This window comes from Phoxinus phoxinus (assembly GCF_949152265.1).
Source record: "Phoxinus phoxinus genome assembly, chromosome: 11".
In the NCBI taxonomy this organism is placed as follows: Eukaryota; Metazoa; Chordata; class Actinopteri; order Cypriniformes; family Leuciscidae; genus Phoxinus; species Phoxinus phoxinus.
Window position 1 is genome coordinate 21011762 of NC_136886.1, and position 20804 is coordinate 21032565.

Genomic DNA, 20804 nt, shown 5'->3' on the forward strand with positions numbered 1-20804 from the left:
ATCGGAAGGGTACGCAGGTTGTTAGGATTGTACCGCCTCCGACGTGTGACATTGGATTTACTCATGTTAGTAATAGTAGGGATTAGAAAACACATGGTGTAAGAGAGCTCACAGACAGAAAGATCAGTTGAAAGTTGAGTAGAAGAGAGAGGAAACAACAAGAAGATAAAACAAATAACGAGAAATTAATACTCAAGGGCCTTGTCGGTGTCCTTGCTCGGTGGAGTCGCACAGGTAGAGTCGTTGGTCTTTACACTCTTCGTTCTTCACACGATGAAGGCTTCACACCACAGCTGTCGCGGAAATAAAATTTTAATTTTAAAAATGGCAAAACATTTAACATTTAACAGAGTTCTGTCATGACAACTCTCGTGAGATTGGTAGAGATTGGCATGGTAATGGATATGGCAATGTTAATGTATTTTGTCTTGGCGGAATAGATCGGCTACGCTGCTGCTGCTGCTGCAGAGCAAGTATTGAGACTTGCAATACCTTCACAGACATTGCTGTGAGCATGTAAGACATATAAAGCCTGGAACACACCAACCCGACGCCGACGAACTAGCGCTGATGAAATGGTAAAAACTAGCGCTGATGGTAAAAAGCTGCACTTGAACACACCGAGAGAACTACGGCCAACTGTCAGCTAGAATGCGCGTTCTGCGCTTACGTGTAAATGTGACAACTGTCTATTTCTGCAGATATATTCGTCTATATTCGTCATTCAAAAAGAGAAACCGACACTGCAGGCTGCAGATACACAAACCGTAAACAAAGCAATGCGTGCTTACCATTTTCAATATCAATCCTGCTACACACTTTCTTTATTTCACTCTGCTCATGTTGATATTGAAATATTCACCACCAAGGAACATTCAGGTAAGATAACGTAACATTAGAACAGCCTTCTATCTGTACCGTTTTGACTTCTTTGCTCGCTGTTTTGCTATTATTATCGTGCACTGACTCGTTCAGTAAGCTGAACAGCCAATCAGAGTTCCCTCTTTCACAGACGGCCCGGGCTTAAGACCCGTAGCAGATCTATACAGGTGGCGCTGGGGAGATGCAGGATTTCTGAAAGTGCACTGCAGATGTAACAGCAAACAATGCCAAGTACTAGAATGTTCAAGGAAGCTCATTGGCCGCTGATTAAACAGCAACCAATCAGCTTGTGCTATGTAGATAACGACATGATTGCTACCAATAAGTTAAAGACCTATCAGCCTGCACCATTCAGAGTTGTATGCCAGAACTATGTAATTATTAGATTATTATTGAGAGATCATCAGATTGCAATATAGACAATATAAACTACAGCTCAAAAGTTTGGAATAATTAGGATGTTTTTGAAAGAAGTCTCTTATGCTTACCAAGGCTGCATTTATTTGATCAAACATACAGTAACAACAGTAATATTCTGAAACATTATTTAAATTTAAAATAACTGTTTGTGTTTGCTATGTAATTTATTCCATTAAATGTATTCCTTGAATTTATATATTGGTAAATACTTTTGGTAACCGATATGACATCCCTAAATCACAAACAGAATGTGCCTCCCAAAACACAATCTGACTCTAATGAAAGTGATATAAATTAAACTAGCACAACGATTGTATCTTGTATTCTGAATTATCTTCCCTTCTATCCCCCTTCAACATCCTTTTCACACTCTATACAGTCGGTGTGGGTAGCTGGAGTCTATAGCTTGACCCAGACAGCTGCCTGGTGCTGGTCTAGACAGTGATGGAGACAAGCGTCACGGCTCCATGCGCACAAACTCTGCATCTCAACATCTCAGGGCCACAGACATGTAGAACACCACCCTCTGACGGGTCTGCCTGTGAACTGCAGTCAACCAGCCAACAGCTAGGATAGTCTATGATGGCAATGGCAATTTTATTTATATAGCACTATTTACTACAACCAAAGTTGACCAATGTGCTTTACAAAAAATTACTAAAAAACACCAATAACACAAGGATAAAAATACAAAGCAGTAAAGCATACATAAGACAAGAACAAGAGTGCTTCAACCATTAAAAGCCATATCGGACAGATAGGACATGTTCATTTAGGCATCTAAGTCACACATGACTCCTCAAAAAAGCCCTTAAGTACGTCAAACAACCCATTGATTCAAATTGCATTTAGACTAAACCATGCACCATCGTGACTGTGCAAAAAGTATGGCCTAGTTGGAAGGCCTGCACTGTTCACAAAAAAAGAAAAACAGCATTGCATCATTTTAATTTGGGTTAGGAAATAAACTATTGTACCAATAAACATGCCTTTACACTTGCCATGTATTTCTAAACATCACGGCCCTAATGTTGCCGAAATTAAGTCTATGTTGCACTTTTGCCCAAAAAGCCAGCTGCGCTAAACCCCAGTGGATATGAGGGTTTGTTCAAAAACATTGACCAAAACATTTGTGTAACTGACTGTGTGTAACATATTTTAAGCACATCAAACTGGTCAAGATTATGAAGTTTGAAGTTTCTTCACTGCCATAACGGATCAAAATTGTGATAACAAGGAGGCTGTTTTCAGATGAAAGTTAAATTTTTGGGCAGGATGTGGTGAGAGGATCAATAAATAAATCAGCACTGTATAGAATAATAATTTTGAAGCCTACCATATTAATACTTATCTTGGATGTCTCTTGTCAAGTCAATGAATGATTAAAAGTTAAAGTGACCTTTTTTGGTAAAGTTTATTTTACATGTAACCATTTAAAGTTTGGTGCCTGTTAGATTTTTTAAGTCTTTAATGCTCAACAAGGGAATGTTTATTTAATCAAACATATTGTAAAAGCAGTAATATTGTGAAATATTACTTTTTAAAAATAATAACTGTTTTCTATTTTAATCCATTTTAAAATAATTCCTGTGATGGTAAAGCTGAATTTTCAGCATCATTTCTCCAGTCTTCAGTGTCACATAATCCTTCAGAAATCATAATAATATGCTGATTTTCATTATCAATTCAGTTGTGAATCAGTTGTGCTGCTAAATCATTTTGTGGAAACCATGAATAGAAAGTTCAGACAGAATATGTACAGCATGTCTTTTGTAAAATGATATCACAGATTGGAGAATGTTCCAAAGAGCATTTTGTGATTCAATGGAAGTAAAGAAATCTGACTTGTACAAAGGAGCTTATCACTGATTCTGAATTCAAGTGAATTCATAAATCATGTTTGAAAATCACCCTTTGAAGCAAACTTTTTTTTTTGTTTTTTTTTTTGATATAGACATTTGAGATCTGCAAAGAACAGCGATGTGGTGACTTGAACAGTTGAGAAAGTCAAACCCATCATCACAATGCGAGTGCTTCGAGACGCAGCCTTTGGCATCTTAGCTATGAAGAATCTTAGTATAGCCAACATCTTAGTTCATCATTTTATCAGAAGAGCTTTAAAGTTTTTATCAATTGTTTACACACAAATACTGGTACTTGAGACACAATGACCACAACATGTAACTCATTCACCAACCCTCTGAACCAATTCTGCTAAACTACAAGCACAATTCCTGCTTTACACTCAATTTGCAGTTCTAAAACACACTTTTTTTCAAAACACTACACACAATTCTCTGCATTTGGCACAATTTTCATGGAGATTTTTTTTTTTTTTACTGTAACTGTATACAGTAAATTATTCTGTTGTTTTGTATGTATGACCACTGTATGTGCAACTTTGTGTTGGGATGTACTGTAAATAAATGTTTTTTTGTGAGAAAAATAAAATATATTTGTTACCGTGTATTTGTGTGTTCTGAGTATAAAAACAATATTCTCAAATATTTTACAACACACTTAAGTATACTGTCTGTAGCATAACACTGAAAAAAAGGCCTAAGTCATTATGATGAATGGAGAAGAAGTGTTTTCCATTGAGCACATCAGTGTTCAACTGGTTCTTATAAATGTCTATTCATATGATGGTTTGTGTGTGTCATTTGAAAACAAAATACCATTTTGAGAAGAAATAACATTGTTTTGAATGTAAAGTTTAATTTTGCAGGAGAATTGAGGGGTTTTGCCCATTGTGTTTTTTTATTTTATTTGTGTGTAGAGTTCTGAGAATATGAGGCATGCTCTCAGAAAATGTGTGTAAACAATCGAGAAAAACTGTAACTACTAAGACTATGAATACATAAGTACCGATGCTTAATTCAAGGACAAATCTATCTTGAAGATTGAGTCTATATTGCCACCTAGTGGACACTCCTGTGAAATGACATGGCACAAATTGTACAAAAAGCTAATTTTCTGTTAAATTCAAATCATTCTTTAATGTTTTTTAACACTAAACAAAAAAACAATCCCTTCCAGTTACCATGTTTTAACGAACCTTAACAATGTAATGCATTATTTTATAGATTTACTGTAATGAAATTCAAAATTGTGCTTAGACTAAGATTAAAACATAAATATGCTTCAACTGGCAGAAGTGAATGAATTAAATAAATTGGCAAAAAGTAATGCTCAGCAATGATTTGTTCAACGTATCTATATAAATTAACATTAAATACTGAGAGGTAGCTAATTCAAAACAACAAAATTACTTAAAACAACACTGGCCTGAGCTCAGTAGTTTATAAACCAACTAATTTCACATATTTTTTTAACAAAGAGCTTATACTCTGTAACAAACATCCTTATACTTCAGCATCAGCAAACTGGTCGGCCACTACGGTATAAACAACGCGGACCCATTTGACAGGTTTAATGTGGTGAACTGCTGGGCTGTAGTGTCCCTGGTTTGAGCTTGGGCCATTCTGGACGTTACAATGAAACATCTCCTTTCCTTTTGTAATCAAGTCATCTCCAGGATCTGTGGTAGACATACAGACATGAAAGTCAATCCATATAAATAGCTTATTACCAAATTTATGAAACAGAGATTCTATAAAACATTATTTGTACAAGAAATTACCATAAGGAGGCTGATTCTGATTTTCTATCCGTTGTGAAATCTCCTCTAACTCCTTTTCCCAGTCCTCTTCCTGACTAGGAGGAGGAGGCTGTAGCTGTGGCTTGAAGCTTCGGTTACCCATCCGAGGAAATGTTTTCTTTACTCTTCTTTGTCTCCACTTGTTTGGATGCATTTCTTCTTCTTCACAGAGAGATAAGGTCTCCCTCCAGATACTAGAATGATAAAAACGTGTGAAAAGCAAACAACACGTGAACATTCCGTTCTTGCAGTTGGATACATTTCAGGCTTTTACCAGGTAATCACAAACCGTTTAAAAACAAAATCCTTGTATTTAAGATTAAGGTTTCAAGATTAAATTCAATAATCGTGTACTCTTCCACAATCCGTTGAGAAAAATGCACTTGGGTTAACCCAACTTTTTGTAAATGTAGCCTAGCTAATGGAAGGTAGACTATGAAACTTTGCTTTGTTCAAAATTAACAACATTTAGTCAGTCCTAACACATCATCAATCCTTCTTCCAAACGTGTTTTTGTCTTACCCTGATAAACTATGGTAAGCCTATTATAAGTGCAATATCTTAGACCCGTCTGGGTGGTTTCGCAGAAGATTGCGTACATACGTCACTCCCCCGTGTGTGTGTCGTCATATCCGTAAATAGAGAAAAGTTGCTCCGGCCACTTTGACCGGTGTATGGTGTGGGAGTGGTGTAGTTTAGATGTCACAACGAGCAAGAAGGTTGACATGAAGCATTTAAATATCAAACCCGTTGAGAACAGAGAGTCTGCTGCTAAAAAGACAGAGCTCGCAATAAATAAGAATCTACATTGACTTGGCTTTATAACGAGAACTGAGGGGTTTCAAATGTTGTAAAAACGATGCGGCGATTGCGTTTTATCACTCAACAGGTGAGTTATTTTATTAAACAGATACATTGCTATAGGTAGCTCAGCATTATCTATTGTGAAGGGTCATTTCATTATGTGCGTTAACGTTATAGTGCTGTGCTGGAATTTATTTATTTTCAAGGAAGTAACAGACTTTTCATATCTCTTAGACTTGTTGTGAATATTTTATAATCAGTAGGATAATCTGTCTTTTGCCAGAATATCAGTTATAATTATTTTTTTTTACCTTATCAGACTGGCAATCGTTAATTAATTTAATTTAATCATTAATTTAAAAGTATAAGTGTTTCAAATTAGTCAAAACAACAGTATAAAATATTGCACTTAAATGCGTAGGTGACATCATTGGATTTCCATGCGTTCACTGGGCCCAGAGCCATCTCTGACTGGGCTGCAAGCAAACCATAGCCTATTCATCCGCGGTCATGCAAAGCCGAAGCACAACCAAAACAGTGTCTGGATCCGAAATCGCCGCTAAACCCGCATTCACTATTCCCTACGTTAGTCCACTAATACTGTTCACTTGAAGGAGTGAATAAAAAGTGAATTCGGACAGCCGTTGACTGTAAATTGGCACTCGTTATTGCAGTGCAATGTGGGATTATATATCACCCTCACGGCCTTGCCCTCTTTCTTGTTAAAATATTGCTCGTCGTAATCAACAATTACAGGATGATGATGATGCTTGCAGGCTGACTTATTTTTTTTTAGTTAATTGTTCTCAGTAAAATCGTCTTTTTCATACATTTCTTTAAACGCAAGGGGTCTCTGTAACTCTATCAAAAGAAAAGCTTTCTTTATTTTTTTGCAAAAACTCCCACTTTATATTTTTGGACGGAACTCACTCCAACCCTGATGACGTGAAGTTCTGGACGAGTCAATGGGGGGACAAAATAATCTTCAGCCATACTTCTAGTTCTACCCATTCTGCAGTAGTGGCAATACTGTTCAACAACCTGCAAGGCAGAATAATAAAGGTAAAGACATATTCAAATGACCACTGGATTTCAGTTGTTATAAACATTAACAATGTTTTGTTTATTTTATTTGTTGGCAGGTTTTTTTCTAATAAACTTTTTCGCAAATTTGTTTACCGGTAAACTGTCTTCATATACCAATACATAATTAAAATGTAAGGACTGAAAAGAGAGTATACAAATCGAGCGTCTGTCCTCTCAGGGCTGCAATAAACACAGCTACTTATTTCCATCACTCCCACCCCCTCCCTTCTGGGGTCCTTCCAAAGCCACGCCCCCAAATCACATGAACGCGCGATACCGACCGCTCAGCTGGAGGAGGATGCGTTTACATCATGTCAGAATCACATGTAATAAAATAGCCTACCTAACTTTATCATTATGAATATAAACATCTAACATGGCTGTTAGTACTCTCTATCAAGCTAACGATACTGGTAAAGTTTAAAATATATTGAGTTTGATTCGGTAAGGAGCTAAAACCAGGTTGCATTACGTTTTTCCATTAGGCTACCATCAGTTACACTTTGATGAAGGTGAATTTCGTGTAAGATTCATAACATATACGGTGTTTTGCATGTAAGAGCTTCCACGATGAAAGCACTGTTGGCTCTGATGAGGACTATACACTCTCGTGATATTGACTTCTTGATTTATCCAAATACTTTTTGGTCATATCTTTTTTGAATAGGGGGAGATCATGGACAGTTGTAACACTTTTAGCAATACATCAAAAACCATTTATACTGGAATAACCAATTTATTATATTATAAACTCCAATCTGTCAACTGCTGAAACAATGTATTTAAGTGGTTTTATGAAATATGTACAGGTTGCAAAATTGATTTTAATACAGTCTCTCCACTGTTACAACCGTCCCAGTGTACAGGGACGGTTGTAACACATGTCAGGGACGGTTGTAACATGTCTAAAATATACATAATGAATCAATCATATACGCAAAATGGAAAATATTATTTATCAATCATGTTATTGTGACTATTAATTTAATGTTTTTAAGTAATGATTACCTTTTTTTCATACTACATGACAAAAAAAGAGGTGCAACTGTCAAATTATAATGCAAGAAAATTATTTAATAGAACACCTTTACATTTACATTTAAGTTTACATTTAAACTTTTACATTTAATTTGCAATGCACAGTGCTCATTTTACTTTTAATTAGCAAATTAACAGGATTTTTTTTTTTTTTTGCTTGATTAGTTTTTAAAATATAGGCCTAAATGACACTTGGTTGGTGATACTGGGACAGTTGTAACGGGACGTTACAACCGTCACAGTAACACCAACCATGTTTTCATCACATGTGAGCTAGCTTGACTGCAAGTTTGACACTTGTTAGCCATTTTTATTTTTTAGCTTACAAAACAGTGATTCTAAATAATACTTGTTTGAATTCATAGACATTTGATCTTATAACAGTATCCAAAAAAGTACATCAGAAAGAAAAGTATTTTTTTTTACTCAAAAACAACCTTTTGTAGATAACTCCGTCAGGAAGTTTCAAATGTGGCTCCCTTTTTGGCAAGAATGTTTTTCTCACAAATCTAAGCATGAGCACAGTGAGTGTCATCACTCTACGTTGTTTCTGATGGGAGGAATTCAAGGTGTTACAACCGTCCCCTGTTACAACTGTCCCTGGTCTCCATACTTATACTGTCTTCCTTTTTTTGCCTTGTTTGCCTTCGCTGACTGTAAATGCAGGTACTGGGAATTTTGACTGCTCTTTCTCTGCCATAATTGTGATTCTTCATAGCTTCCGTGCCTCTTCCCCTCCTCGAGTCAAACGGGTGCGCGCATGTGGGCAGCTCCTGTAGCAGCAGGGGTGGTAGCCATGGTAGCGAAGGGAGAGGGACAGTCGCCCAGCCAATAATTTCATTCGTTCCAAATGGAAATAAGTAGCTGTGTTTTTTGCAGCCCTGAGAGGACTACAGACACTCGATTTTCATACTCTCCTTTCCAAAGTACTTACATTTTAATGATGTATTGGTAAAGACAGTTTAAACAAATTTGGAAAAGTTTTTCTAGAAAAAACCTGCCTACACTGCCTTTAATGTGTATGGTTACAATAATGTTACCCTAAAAAAACAAATTTGTCTCTGAAATGACTGATTCTCTGTTTGAATTGAAACTTGTGTATCCTACTGATAATATTATTATAGGAGGATATTTCAACATGGTTATGGATGAAGCGTTAGATCAATTTCCGCCCAAGATTCGGGAATTTTCTATACAATTTAGTAAAAAAAATAAGTAAGGCCAGAACAAACTTGGAGCTAGAATTAACAAGATAGTTAAATGTTATTAAAGCTATGTAACAGTGAAATGGACAATGAAACTAAATTACAAATTTTATCCTTGCAATCCAAAATTGAAGATTTTTATTATCAAAAAGCTAAAGGAGCATATGTAAGGTCCAGCAAGATGGATAGAAAAGGGGGAACAAGTAATAATTATTTTTGTAGACTTGAAAAAAACAACTGGAGAAAAATGCCATAAAGTCTCTTTATGTGAATGGAGTTATAAATACCTGCCCTACAATGATTTTTCAATTCTATGGTTCCTCGTATAGCTCATTCTTCTCTGCATCTCACTGTAAGACTCTCTTTGATAATATACACTAACATACCGCAGCAGGAATTTAGAGACTTATGCGAGGCTGCGATTAAAATAGAGGAATTAGATAAAGCAATAGATAGATTATCTTCAGGGAAATCTCCAGGCCCCGATTGCCTTAATTCTGAATTTTATAAATTCTTTAGGAAGGATTTGATTTGAGAGAACTATTGTTTTAAGCTTTTCTCGAATGTACTGTATCCAAAATAATTCACTGTCTTCGACTATGAAACAAGGTTTATTTACTCTCATCCCCAAACCAGGTAAAGACCCACAACATCCATCGCCCCATCACTCTACTCAACTGTGATTTATAAAATAATAGCTCATATATTTTCCAATAAACTCAAGAAAAACTTAAATCAAACAGTGAATCACAGTCTTGTTTTATAAAAGGCAGATCAATACATAATAACATCAGATTAATCCGACGTGTTCGATTACCGAGAGTGGATTGAGGATGACGGTTATATTCTTTTTATTTTATTTTAGAAAAGCACTTGACACATGATCAAACACAATTTCATTTTTAACTCCCTCGAAAAATTTGGATTTGGAAGTAAATTTATTTATTTTATAAAAATGTTATATAAAGTAAAGACATATAAAAGACATATAAAGACAATAGCTCTATCTCACTTTCATTTGGAACGTCTTAAGACAATGATGTACCATTTCTCCATTTCTATTTATCTTAGCAGTAGAAATGCTTGCTATTTTGATAGATGAAAACAGCAACTTTGGTATTAGTAAACAAATTGGTATTAGTCAATTAGCTGATGATACGGTGATCTTTTTAAATGTCAAATTGACAAAGCCAATGAATCTCTTCTCCAAAGCATCAGATTTATACTTAAACATAAATAAATGTGAGTTATTTGCAATTCATATCAGCGAATTAGACTCCTTATGTACCAGTAATATACTGATAACAATATCTGTAAATAGGATAATTATTACTAGAGGTAGCATTCAAAGCGTCCAGTCTTTCAAAAGCAAAAATTATTCTCAATAACTATAAGAGATATCAAATTTTTTTTGAACAGTTTTGTTAACTAAAATGGAATTACTCTCTAGGTTTGTTTAGCGTCCTCGCTTGCTATCCCACACCTCACTTACTAAAAGAATGTAACACTGCAATAATTAACTTGATTTGGAAAAATAAGTATCACTATATTAACAAAAATGATTTAGTTCACAATTACGAAGAAGGAGGGTTAAATGTTTTTGACTTAGAAACAATGAATAGTGTTTTAAAAAGTCTTTGTAATACAAACAGCGTATGGTTTACAGTCTCTTCTTCAATATTTGGGAAAGTAGGTGGCCTGGACTTTTTCATTAGATGTGACTTTGAGTTGTCCAAATGACCTCTTAAATGGTCTGCATTCCATCAACATTCCAGCTATGAACACACAGTTATCATGTTGGAAATTAGCATTTTCTCACAATTTTAATCCACACAAAACTTTATTTTATAAAAACTTGGTTCAATATAAAACAAATTCCCTATTGGATATGATGGACAACTATGGTAATGTTCTCAATTACAATTAATAGAAGTGTCTTCTTCATCCAAATATAATTAAAAGTTACCATATTTTCAAAGATTTTAACCCGGAAGAGGTGAAGGAAATGAGAATGAGTTATCTTACCTTTCCAAGTCTCCCTAAAGTGAAAGAACTTCCTTTTAAAATAATAAATGACATATGCCCATCTAAATAATGCCTTAATTCAAAATTGAAGAAAACTTGTCAATTTTGTGAAACTGATATTGAAACCACTGAGCATATTTTCTTTTATTGTAATTTTTCAAAGTGGTTTTGGACTCAATTGTAAAGTAAAATGTCATGTATTATTACCCTTGAATACAAACAAATTAAGTGTGTTGTACTGAAGAAAGATGGTTCACAACCCTACTTGGTCAAAAACCTTTTTGAATACTTAATTCATAAATGCAGATTTTCACCACTTATGAGATTCATAAATTTCCATATTATATGAACCTCTTATTGTCTGCAGATTCTTTTTGCACCAGTCTTGAATACAGGGTCATGCTGCATGCACTGTACACCAAACCAAATACTTTATTTACTTAAAGGGACTTTGTACCAAACCCTTTCAGTCACAAATGGAATTCTTTGTTTTATTTTAAAATATCAGTCTGTTAATTTCTCATGTTATAGTTCAGTAACTCTAAATGCAAAACTAAAAAGCCTAATCTTGATCATAGAGACTAATAGACATATGAAACAGAAATAAGCTCATTACAGTCATAAGTATCGCTAAGGCATTTCAGACCAGTGTATTATTCAACGGAGTATACATTTTGTGCAAGTGAACCGATTACCCTTTCTGGATTAAAGTGTGTGAGTTTCCATTCAGCATGTTGTGACATCATGAGTCATTGACCCAGTGTGCCGTCTCATAAAGCAAACCTAATACTGCCTTTTTTTCCAGCACCTCGTTTATAAATATAAAGAGAATGAGAAATAATCAGATAGTATTAGTCATGGTTTCTAGTATTTACAAAAAGTTAGAGATCATGTAAAAGCAATGAGTGGCACAGTTTTTTTTCCATCATTTAGTAGCTAAAATTCCACACACAGCAAGTATAAAGTGTAATGTAGCTTAGTAATTATTTAATATGACTGAACAAAAAAAAAATAGGTCTACTAGTGAGTGAAAAGGGAGACATGATGAGAAAATGTGTACAAACATTTTCAGGATTGCATAATATACCAAAAAATGTAGATCAACAGATAATATTACCCATCGCATTTGCGCAGTATAGAAAATTATGAGATGATTTTTCAGGTGCCATCACTTTCAGGTGCATCTGAAATGATTAAATATTTTAGTTTGGAAGAACAAGTGCAAGTTCCTTTTAAGGCCATTAAGAACATAATTCAGCTGATGAACAGACAGGTCTTAAACTATTATGCCAAAGCCTGTAAATAACCTGAAATACTACTTGTTTGATACATTCATTCACATTGACAGTTTACATTCAGCCTCCTGCATTTTGACGCACATAAACTGTAAGTCAGAATAAACATCTCAAACGTACATTGCAAACAGCCTAGAGCATTCCCCTCATCCAAAATGGATTTCTTTTACAACAGGCAGTGTTATCAAGTTCCAGTTCCAGCTCCGATTACCTCTCTTTTATTCTTCTCATTTGTCTCTCCTTACCTTTCCTTCACACGCCATACAACAAAATCCTTACATATGCTCCTACAAAAATCTCTTTCCTCTCATCATATATCGCAACTCTGAATGGACAAGCTCTGATGGCCATCAAATGTTGTTTTTTTCATCAATAACCCTTTCTCATCACATTCCAGTGCAAACTCAGCAAGCATCAGCCATCCATATAACACAATACACTGCGTGAACACCCAGTGCTAAAATATTCACATATTAGTTGGTGCAATTCGGTACCCATAATGCCATTCCAGTGAAAACTCCCTTGTGTCGTACAGAGCAGCAAAAATGCCCTTTAAATGTGCATGAATATTTCACCAGTATATTTTAGATTTTTGTAACATGAGATGGGTGCACAAAACACCAGCACATTGTAGTTACTGTGCATTCGAGGCACACGTCATTTGAGGTTCAGTGCGACCTCAGGGGGAGCTCTAGGTCCTCTGTTAAGTTTCTAAACAGCTTATGACAGGCTTTTAGGTTTTGATTTCCAGAATAGATGGGTTGTGGTCCAGAATGGATAAAATGATCTTGTCCATGTATTGCCTGAGACGGAAGTTGATATCCTCTTGTTCTTTTAGGGCTTCCATCAACTGTGGGAATCAAAAGTTATAGAAGGTGACCAAAAATCAATGAATTATAAACTTCAAATTAAATGAAACCGTTCACTAAACTTTTATAAGTTTGAAAAACACCAAATGTTGAAAAAACTTGTGTTCATCACACAAAGCTATGGTATGTTTTAAAATAAAGTTTGTTCCACAAATTCTGCTTTATTTCTCCTTTCGTGTTCCTCAAATTAATTCAGGTTTGGAATGACATGAGGGTGAGTAGATCACAATGCTCCTTTTAAGGTGAACTATTCTCACAAAATTAATTTTAATTGTTCACAGTATATTGGACTAGAGGTCCTTTTAGAGAATGATCCAGAAAACAACTAACAAAAATGCTTCATATTGTTCTCTTGCTCAGACGTACACATTAAGTTCCTCTAGTTTGACTTTTATCAGCAGATCAAGGTCAAGCACTTCTCTTACCTGGTCACGGGAGGCATGGTCAATCTCCATGGCCAGAGACTGCGCTTTTGTCTGAGTGGCAAACAGGTTTTTGGCCTCATGGAGGCTCAGACTGAGAAGCTGACCATTTAGATCTTCATTCTGTTCTCTCAGTTTTTGGTTCTCCTGTGATAGAAAAGTAAAGAGGATGGAGTTACAATTACCCCAGAAAGATGGTCCAAGAGTCATATTGCCTTTTCTTTTTATTGAGGCCTAGTTGTGACTGAAACAAGAGAAGTTGGTTAGACAGAAAGCAGTAATCTGCAGATGAAGAATCTGGATTGAGAGGATTACACAATGAATGTAGATTGGAAGAATTTGCAGATCACATACACAAAATGTAATACTACTAAATCTTTATTTTCACAATGATGCAGGAGCATTGGCTAAAATAATAGCACAATTAGTTCTAGCCCTCCATTTTGATTGGCCAAGCAGTGTCTAAGAGTGCTCATATCGAGTATAATAGCAGTGGGATATTTCACTATTTATATCACTCCAGAGTACCTAACCAGAGATGTGTGATTTTGCATGGGTGATGAGTGTTTAAAAAAAAAAAAAAAAGTTGAAGCATCAATGGGGAGTTGGAAAAGGAAAATTAGAGTGGTGTGAAAACAAAGCTTTGAAAACCAACATGTCCTGTGATTCTGCTTTAGGCACGAGGTGATTTACTGATATTATTCAGTAAGACATATTGTTGTTGTGATATTGTCTAGTTATCCTCTTCTTTTGACACCAACATGGAGCTACAATATCTACAACCAAAAAAAACCCTATATTAGATGTTAGGTGAGAAGAAATGGCAGCCTGGCAGATAATCTGATGAATGAACACATTAGTGGTTAGATGATTAAGTCTGCACAGGAATTACAGTTTACCATCAGACTCGGAAAGAGTCGTGCCCGAGCAGACACAAGCTGCTGGAGGTCAAAGGGCATGTCCTTGGAAACACTCCTCTGCATATACACAGTAAAAAAATGAAATAAGAGACAGAAAAAGACAAAAAGAATTCATTTTGGGATCACCAGTTTTTTTATGGAAGCTTGTTTCCACCACAAAAAAGTAAGAGATAACTGCAACATTTCTCTCATAATTTTGAAAAATTCTCGCAATTGTGAGCTTATATCTCACAATTAGTGGTGTAATGGATCACAAAACTCACGGTTAGGATAATTTACGGTTTGAGTCACGGATCGGATAATTTTTCAGATAAGCAAAAAATTTTTTTATTTATATATATATAAATGTATTTACTTTTCATTTATTGCTATTAGCTCACTTTAAGTACTTCAATACCCCAGCAAAAACTACCAGACTAACAAATAAAGTTACAAATTATTAAAGACAAATGAACAGTCAGTATTAAAATAAGAACAAATACACAAATTGCAAGCATAGATGAAAACCATATACAAAGTTACAAAGTCTAACAGTAGTATACAGGTACAGAAATGTAATAATTAGGCATAAATGTAATCTAACACTAACGTGTTCACTGTAGAAATAAAATATAGATTAATCTTTGTTAAAGATATATTTTGTTGTTTTATTAACATTAATGAGACAGCAGCAGGAATATTAGGCTGCTGTCACTTGAAGACTGAATGCACGGACGGATATATAGGCTACTGACTGACACAACATCCAGTCTCTTTCTCAGCTGTTCATTTACAACATAACCGAGAGAATACAAACAAAATTGTCAAAATATCCATCTTGGCAAGCATGTATCTGTTCAAGCGCAAGGAAACACGAAAGAGGAATCAATTCTGTGTTTCTGCACTCTCTGAAACTCTCTCTGTGCGTGCGCTGCTGGTGTGTATAAACTCGCAAATCTGACTTTTTCTACTTGGACTATTTCACACAAATCAGTTCTTGACTTTATAACACGCAATTGCGAGTTCTCGCAATTCAAACTTTATAACACTCAATTGCAAGATTAAGATTTTGACTTTTCTAGCAATCATGAGTTTTCTCGCAAATTCTGACTTTTACTTTTTGACTAAGTTTATATCTTGCAGTTCTGATTTTCACACAATTCCAAGATAGATGGAACAAGAACATAGAAAAGGAACATAGAAAACAAGATATAATCTCAAAATTGCGCAAAAAAAAAAAAGTGTGTCTGATTTGGGAGATAAAAAGTTGCAATTCCCCTTTTTATTTTTTATTCCGTGGTGGAAACAAGCTTCCATAGTTTTTTTTTTTTTTTTTTTTTAAACAAAAAGTGGAGACTGCCTGAAGGGAATGAAGCCTTTCCTGATGGAAACAATTGTAAATAATTCCTTAAAATGTGTTTTATAACAGAAGGCATATTTTTATGTGAAAACATTTGTACTCATTACATTTTGTCAAAGATCTGACTATGTGGGACTACTGTAGTCAAGGACACAGGGAATATACATGCTGAGAGATCAAGTTACCAGCTTTCCATCTCTCTCACCTGTTTTAGTCTCTTGACCTCCTGTTCCAACTCACTCTCACGTGTTCGAGTGCTGTATTCTGATAGGCTAATGGAAGATCTGCGAACACGCCCCGTCCGTTCTGCCTCCAGCTTGTATACTTGGAGGTGCTCCAGCTCTCGCCTAAGGTCTTCAATCAGCTGAACAGAAAATACACTTTTAGAAGCACTAAGCTACTGAACTGAGAACACTTCTGTTTTATACGTAGTCAAGGACAGGATTGCTGTATAGTCTATGGACAGAATAAGACATGGTAATTGTGAACTAAATTAATCTATTAATTTTAAATATACTAGCAATTCTCAATAGAATACTCTCCTGAGTCTTCATACAGTTTGTGTAAATGCATCTTTGTGTTTGACCTGTATGTGTGCACTTTTAGACTGTTTGATTGTTGTTTAAGTAGGCTACCGTTTAAGCCTGAGGGAAACTAAAGCTGGCCAAGGCTCTGACACTCTTTTTCTATCTGTAAATATATTTTGGCTACTATATATATATATATATATATATATATATATATAGATATATATATATATATATATATATATATATATATATATATATGGCATAAAAGATTAGGAAGAGCCTTTGTCAACTTGCTGAATAACGTGCTGAATAAATGATTGTTTAAATCACTGCCATTTTTACAGTGTTTCCTTTATATTTACTTTAGTGACCAGTAGGCAAAATCATCAAGTTTCTATGGGACTTTCCAACCCGATCTCACGGCAATTCGTACGAATTTTACGAGGTGGCTAATTCGTACCAATTCATAAGACCTCACTCGTACGAATTTGTACGTTTTTTGCTAAATCGTACATATTTTACGATTTGCCAAAATCGTATGAATTCATACGAATGACCTACCCCTGACCCCGCCCCTAAACCCAACCGTCACGTGGGTTTAGACAAATCGTACAAATTCGTACGAGTGAGGTCGTACAAATTCGTACGAATTAGCCACCTTTTAATCACTCGTACAAATTCGTACGAATTGGTCGTGAGATAGCATTGGACTTTCTATAAATTAAAAGTTGCCAATTTGTATATGAAAAATATTCTTAAAAAGTGCTTAATGATTGCACTGTATGGTCATACATGTAGTTCTCAAATCATTATAATACATACATTTTTGTCATTAATTGGTTATTTAGTATGTCCGTTTTACCTAGTGTCAAAAAATATGCACATTTTAGAACATGGTCTTACCTCCTGCATGGTATCTTTTTCCTTCTTAAACTCATTTCTATTCTGTCGTAGCTTGTCCATCATCTTCTTGTACAGATCCATCTCATCCTTCAACCGCAGGCTCGTATCCTCCAGCTTATCAGTCATCCGCTGCCTCTCCTTCACAAACACAAACAGGACATTTAAGCAGGTGTACAGTCAATTTGGACAATTACTTGTCATTTATTTAAGATCCCTATTATGTAATTTTTTTGTGAGCTCTCTGAACAAAACAATTAAAAATAAATCTGATATAATAGCAAGTTGGCATTTAGTTGACAATCAAACTGGTCAAATTCTAACCAAGATACAAGAATGTAAGATCTGCCAGATGGCAATACAAGCCAGGACATGTGTTAGAAACAAATTTTGTTCTAAACATTTAAAGGTACACTATATAACTTTTGGTCCTCTAGCAGATAAAAACAAAAAAACAAAACTGCATGCATTTTACAAAAAAGACATTGTTTCAGTTGTGCTTCAGTTGTGCTAATAGCTAAAAATTATACTGCTCATAATACAAGGCTTAAGAGTTATAACCAGTTTAGATGGAAATGATTTCAAACTGAATGACTACTGAATACATTACTGTAGCTATACCCATTAATAGACACGGTACTTCCTTGAAAATAAATTCCAGGACAGTGCTAAAACAACCCATACTGAAATGACCCTTCACAATAGATAATGCTTTACAATGAACTCTGTTAGAGCTACATATGGCAATTTATCTGTTCAATAAAATACCTTACTCACCTGTTGAGTAATAAAAATGCCATCTCCGGGTATTTATTTATTTATTTATTTTTTTTACAACATTTGAAATTCCTCAGTTCTCGCCATCTCCGAAAAGCCAAGTCAATGTTGATTCTCATTTATTGTGAGCTCTGTCGCATTCTCTTTTTTTGCCAGCAGACTCTCCTCTGATCAGCGTTTTTAAAACTGGTTTGAGATTTAGCTGCTTCATGTCAACTTTCTTGCTTTTTATGACATCTAACTATAGCACTTCCACACCATACATGCGTCAAAGTGGCCAGAGCAACTTTTCTCCATGTACGGATATGTCAACACACACACAGGCGAGTGACGCATGCAAGCAATTTTCTGCGAAACCATTTTAGAAGGATTGATGATGTATTAAATCTTTATTTAAATTGTTAATAAAAAAGAAGTGCACCTTTAAATAAAGCAGTACCGTTACAAGCATTCATTCATCCTCATTTACATTTCCTTCAACCTAAAAAAAAAAACATGGTCAAGAATATGTATAGTAAACCTGTCCCACCTCATCCAGTTTATCTGTCTGGGATTTTAGTCTGTTCATATTCATTGCCATCTCTCCATTTTCCTCCTCTAGATGATGTAGTCTGCCGGTAGAAAAATAGAAAAAGAATCATACTACCGATGCTGTCCACTGCACAATAGCTCTGTGAATCAAGATTATCATTAAATATGTCCTTAAGTGAAGTAACTTCATAAAAGAGCATTCTGCTTGTATTAAGTCCAGGACAATCTAATAAAATATGTTTGACAGATAAGGGATTATTACAAAACATGCATAAAGTTGGATCTTCACCTTTAAGCAAAAAAGCTTGGGTCAAACTTGTGTGACCCATCCGACATATGGTGTAGACTACTTGATCAAGTCTAGTTTTAAAATTGATAAAAAAGTCTGTTTGTAATTTCCGGATGAGTTTCATACAACTTATTATTCTTGCAGATATTTCTTGCCACTTATTTAAAATATATCGATTAATAATCGGTCTGATATCTGAGGGAGGAATTTGACATTCATTAACTTCCTGATTAAGAGCGTTAATCCTGAAAGTCCAACATGTCCTGGAACCCAGCAAAAGATATACTGAAGAACTGATTTAGTAGATAATCCACTTTGGTTAAGATGCAGTCCACTAAAGGATGATACATTTTTAAAGTGTCCATTGCTTGAAGGCAAGATTTTGAGTCTGTAAAAATTATAGAATTATTTTGTTGTGTATTTTCAATATGCGCAAAGCTAAAAGTAAAGCACGTGCTTCAGATAATTGAGCACTGTTTTGGAATATGGATTCCATAGCGTTGATGTCCAGTCGCCATTACACTATTTTCCACCTTCGAACCATATGTGAATATAGGTACGTGGAAAGGGAATTGGTTTCTTATGTCCAAATATTGATTTGGATGAGTCACACCTTTCCTCTGATGAGCCAAATCCAAATTGATATTTGGCTTCTTTAATTTCCAGGGAGATATAGAATTGAATTGTATTTCATTTAAAATGTTCAAATTTGTATTTAAGTTCTCCAAATGTGGTTTAATACGAATACCAAAGGATCTGATGCTTTTAGGTTTGCTCTCATACAAAGGAGTAAATTGTGGGTTGAAGACTGTAGAATAGGCTGGATTAGTTTTTTTTGCCTTTGTTTTCACCGCTTATTGGAGTGAGAGCTTCAATCGTCTATTTTGAAGTGAAGGTTCATTGGCTTCAATGTACAAACTTTGCACTGGCGAAGTTCTAAATGCTCCCAAGGCAAGTCGTAAGCCCTGATGATGTACTGAGTCAAGCATCTGCTTATATCATTTTCTGGCAGAGTCATATATTATGCTTGCATAGTCTGGTGAAGTCAAGTCAAGTCATCTTCATTTATATAGCGCTTTTAACAATGTAGATTAAGGATGATCAGTTTTATGATAGTCCAGAAGACTATCATATATAGTCTCGATAGTCCAGGAAGGGAACGAATTAGTGTTCTATAGTCTCAAAAGAACAATGTAATCTGCTCCCCATTTTGTTTTTGCCAATACTTTCATTATATTCATAGCTTTAAGACACTTGTTTTTAGTGATTTCAAATGAGGTTCTCTATTAATGAAGAGTTCTGGATCATGATGAAGGGATCGCTGGATACAGAAGTGGGTACAGACTGTTTTTGATTTAGAGAACTTGAATCCATTTTCAACTGACCACTGATATATTTTGTGAATACATAACTGCAGTTGCCTTTCAGTTGTACTCCTGTTCTTCCCTAACAGATGCAGAGATCATCCACATATAGGCTGCAGAATATATTAGATCCGATGATATTCTCAATGCCGTTTATTTTAATGCGGAAATGGAGTTATTCAGGGAAGCATTCTCTCTGTCACTCAAGTTCTTGTTTGTGAATATCCGACAAGATGTTTCCTACTTGGACTTTAAAGGAACACTCCGACTTTTTGGGACTTTAGCCTATTCACCTTATCCCCCAGAGTTAGATAAGTCCATACATACCTTTTTCATCTCCGTGCGTGCTATAAGTCTGTTTGACGCACCCACCGCTAGCCTAGATTAGCATAAAGACTGGATGTAAATGGTTGCAGCTAGCATACTAATCCAAATAAGTGACAAAAT

General features: G+C 35.3%; 1 protein-coding gene and 1 long non-coding RNA gene across 2 annotated transcripts in view; both read right to left on the reverse strand.

Moving 5' to 3' along the window:
* Positions 1 to 3972: 3972 nt before the first annotated feature.
* On the reverse strand, positions 3973 to 5599 carry LOC307007471. The gene is made up of 3 exons (XR_013799626.1): positions 5486 to 5599; positions 4946 to 5157; positions 3973 to 4843 (listed from the first exon to the last, which is right to left on the reverse strand). It is a non-coding gene; the product is annotated as an uncharacterized lncRNA (long non-coding RNA).
* Positions 5600 to 12088: 6489 nt separating this feature from the next.
* rab11fip4b (RAB11 family interacting protein 4 (class II) b) overlaps positions 12089 to 20804 on the reverse strand; it is a 30355-nt gene continuing 21639 nt past the window's right edge. The window contains exons 10-14 of the mRNA XM_079629306.1: positions 18703 to 18784; positions 17400 to 17537; positions 16172 to 16330; positions 13711 to 13854; positions 12089 to 13266 (exon numbers count right to left, since the gene is read on the reverse strand). Coding sequence (XP_079485432.1) covers positions 13150 to 13266; positions 13711 to 13854; positions 16172 to 16330; positions 17400 to 17537; positions 18703 to 18784 — 640 coding nt within the window. The 3' untranslated portion in view covers positions 12089 to 13149. The remainder of the gene's footprint in view (positions 13267 to 13710; positions 13855 to 16171; positions 16331 to 17399; positions 17538 to 18702; positions 18785 to 20804) is intronic.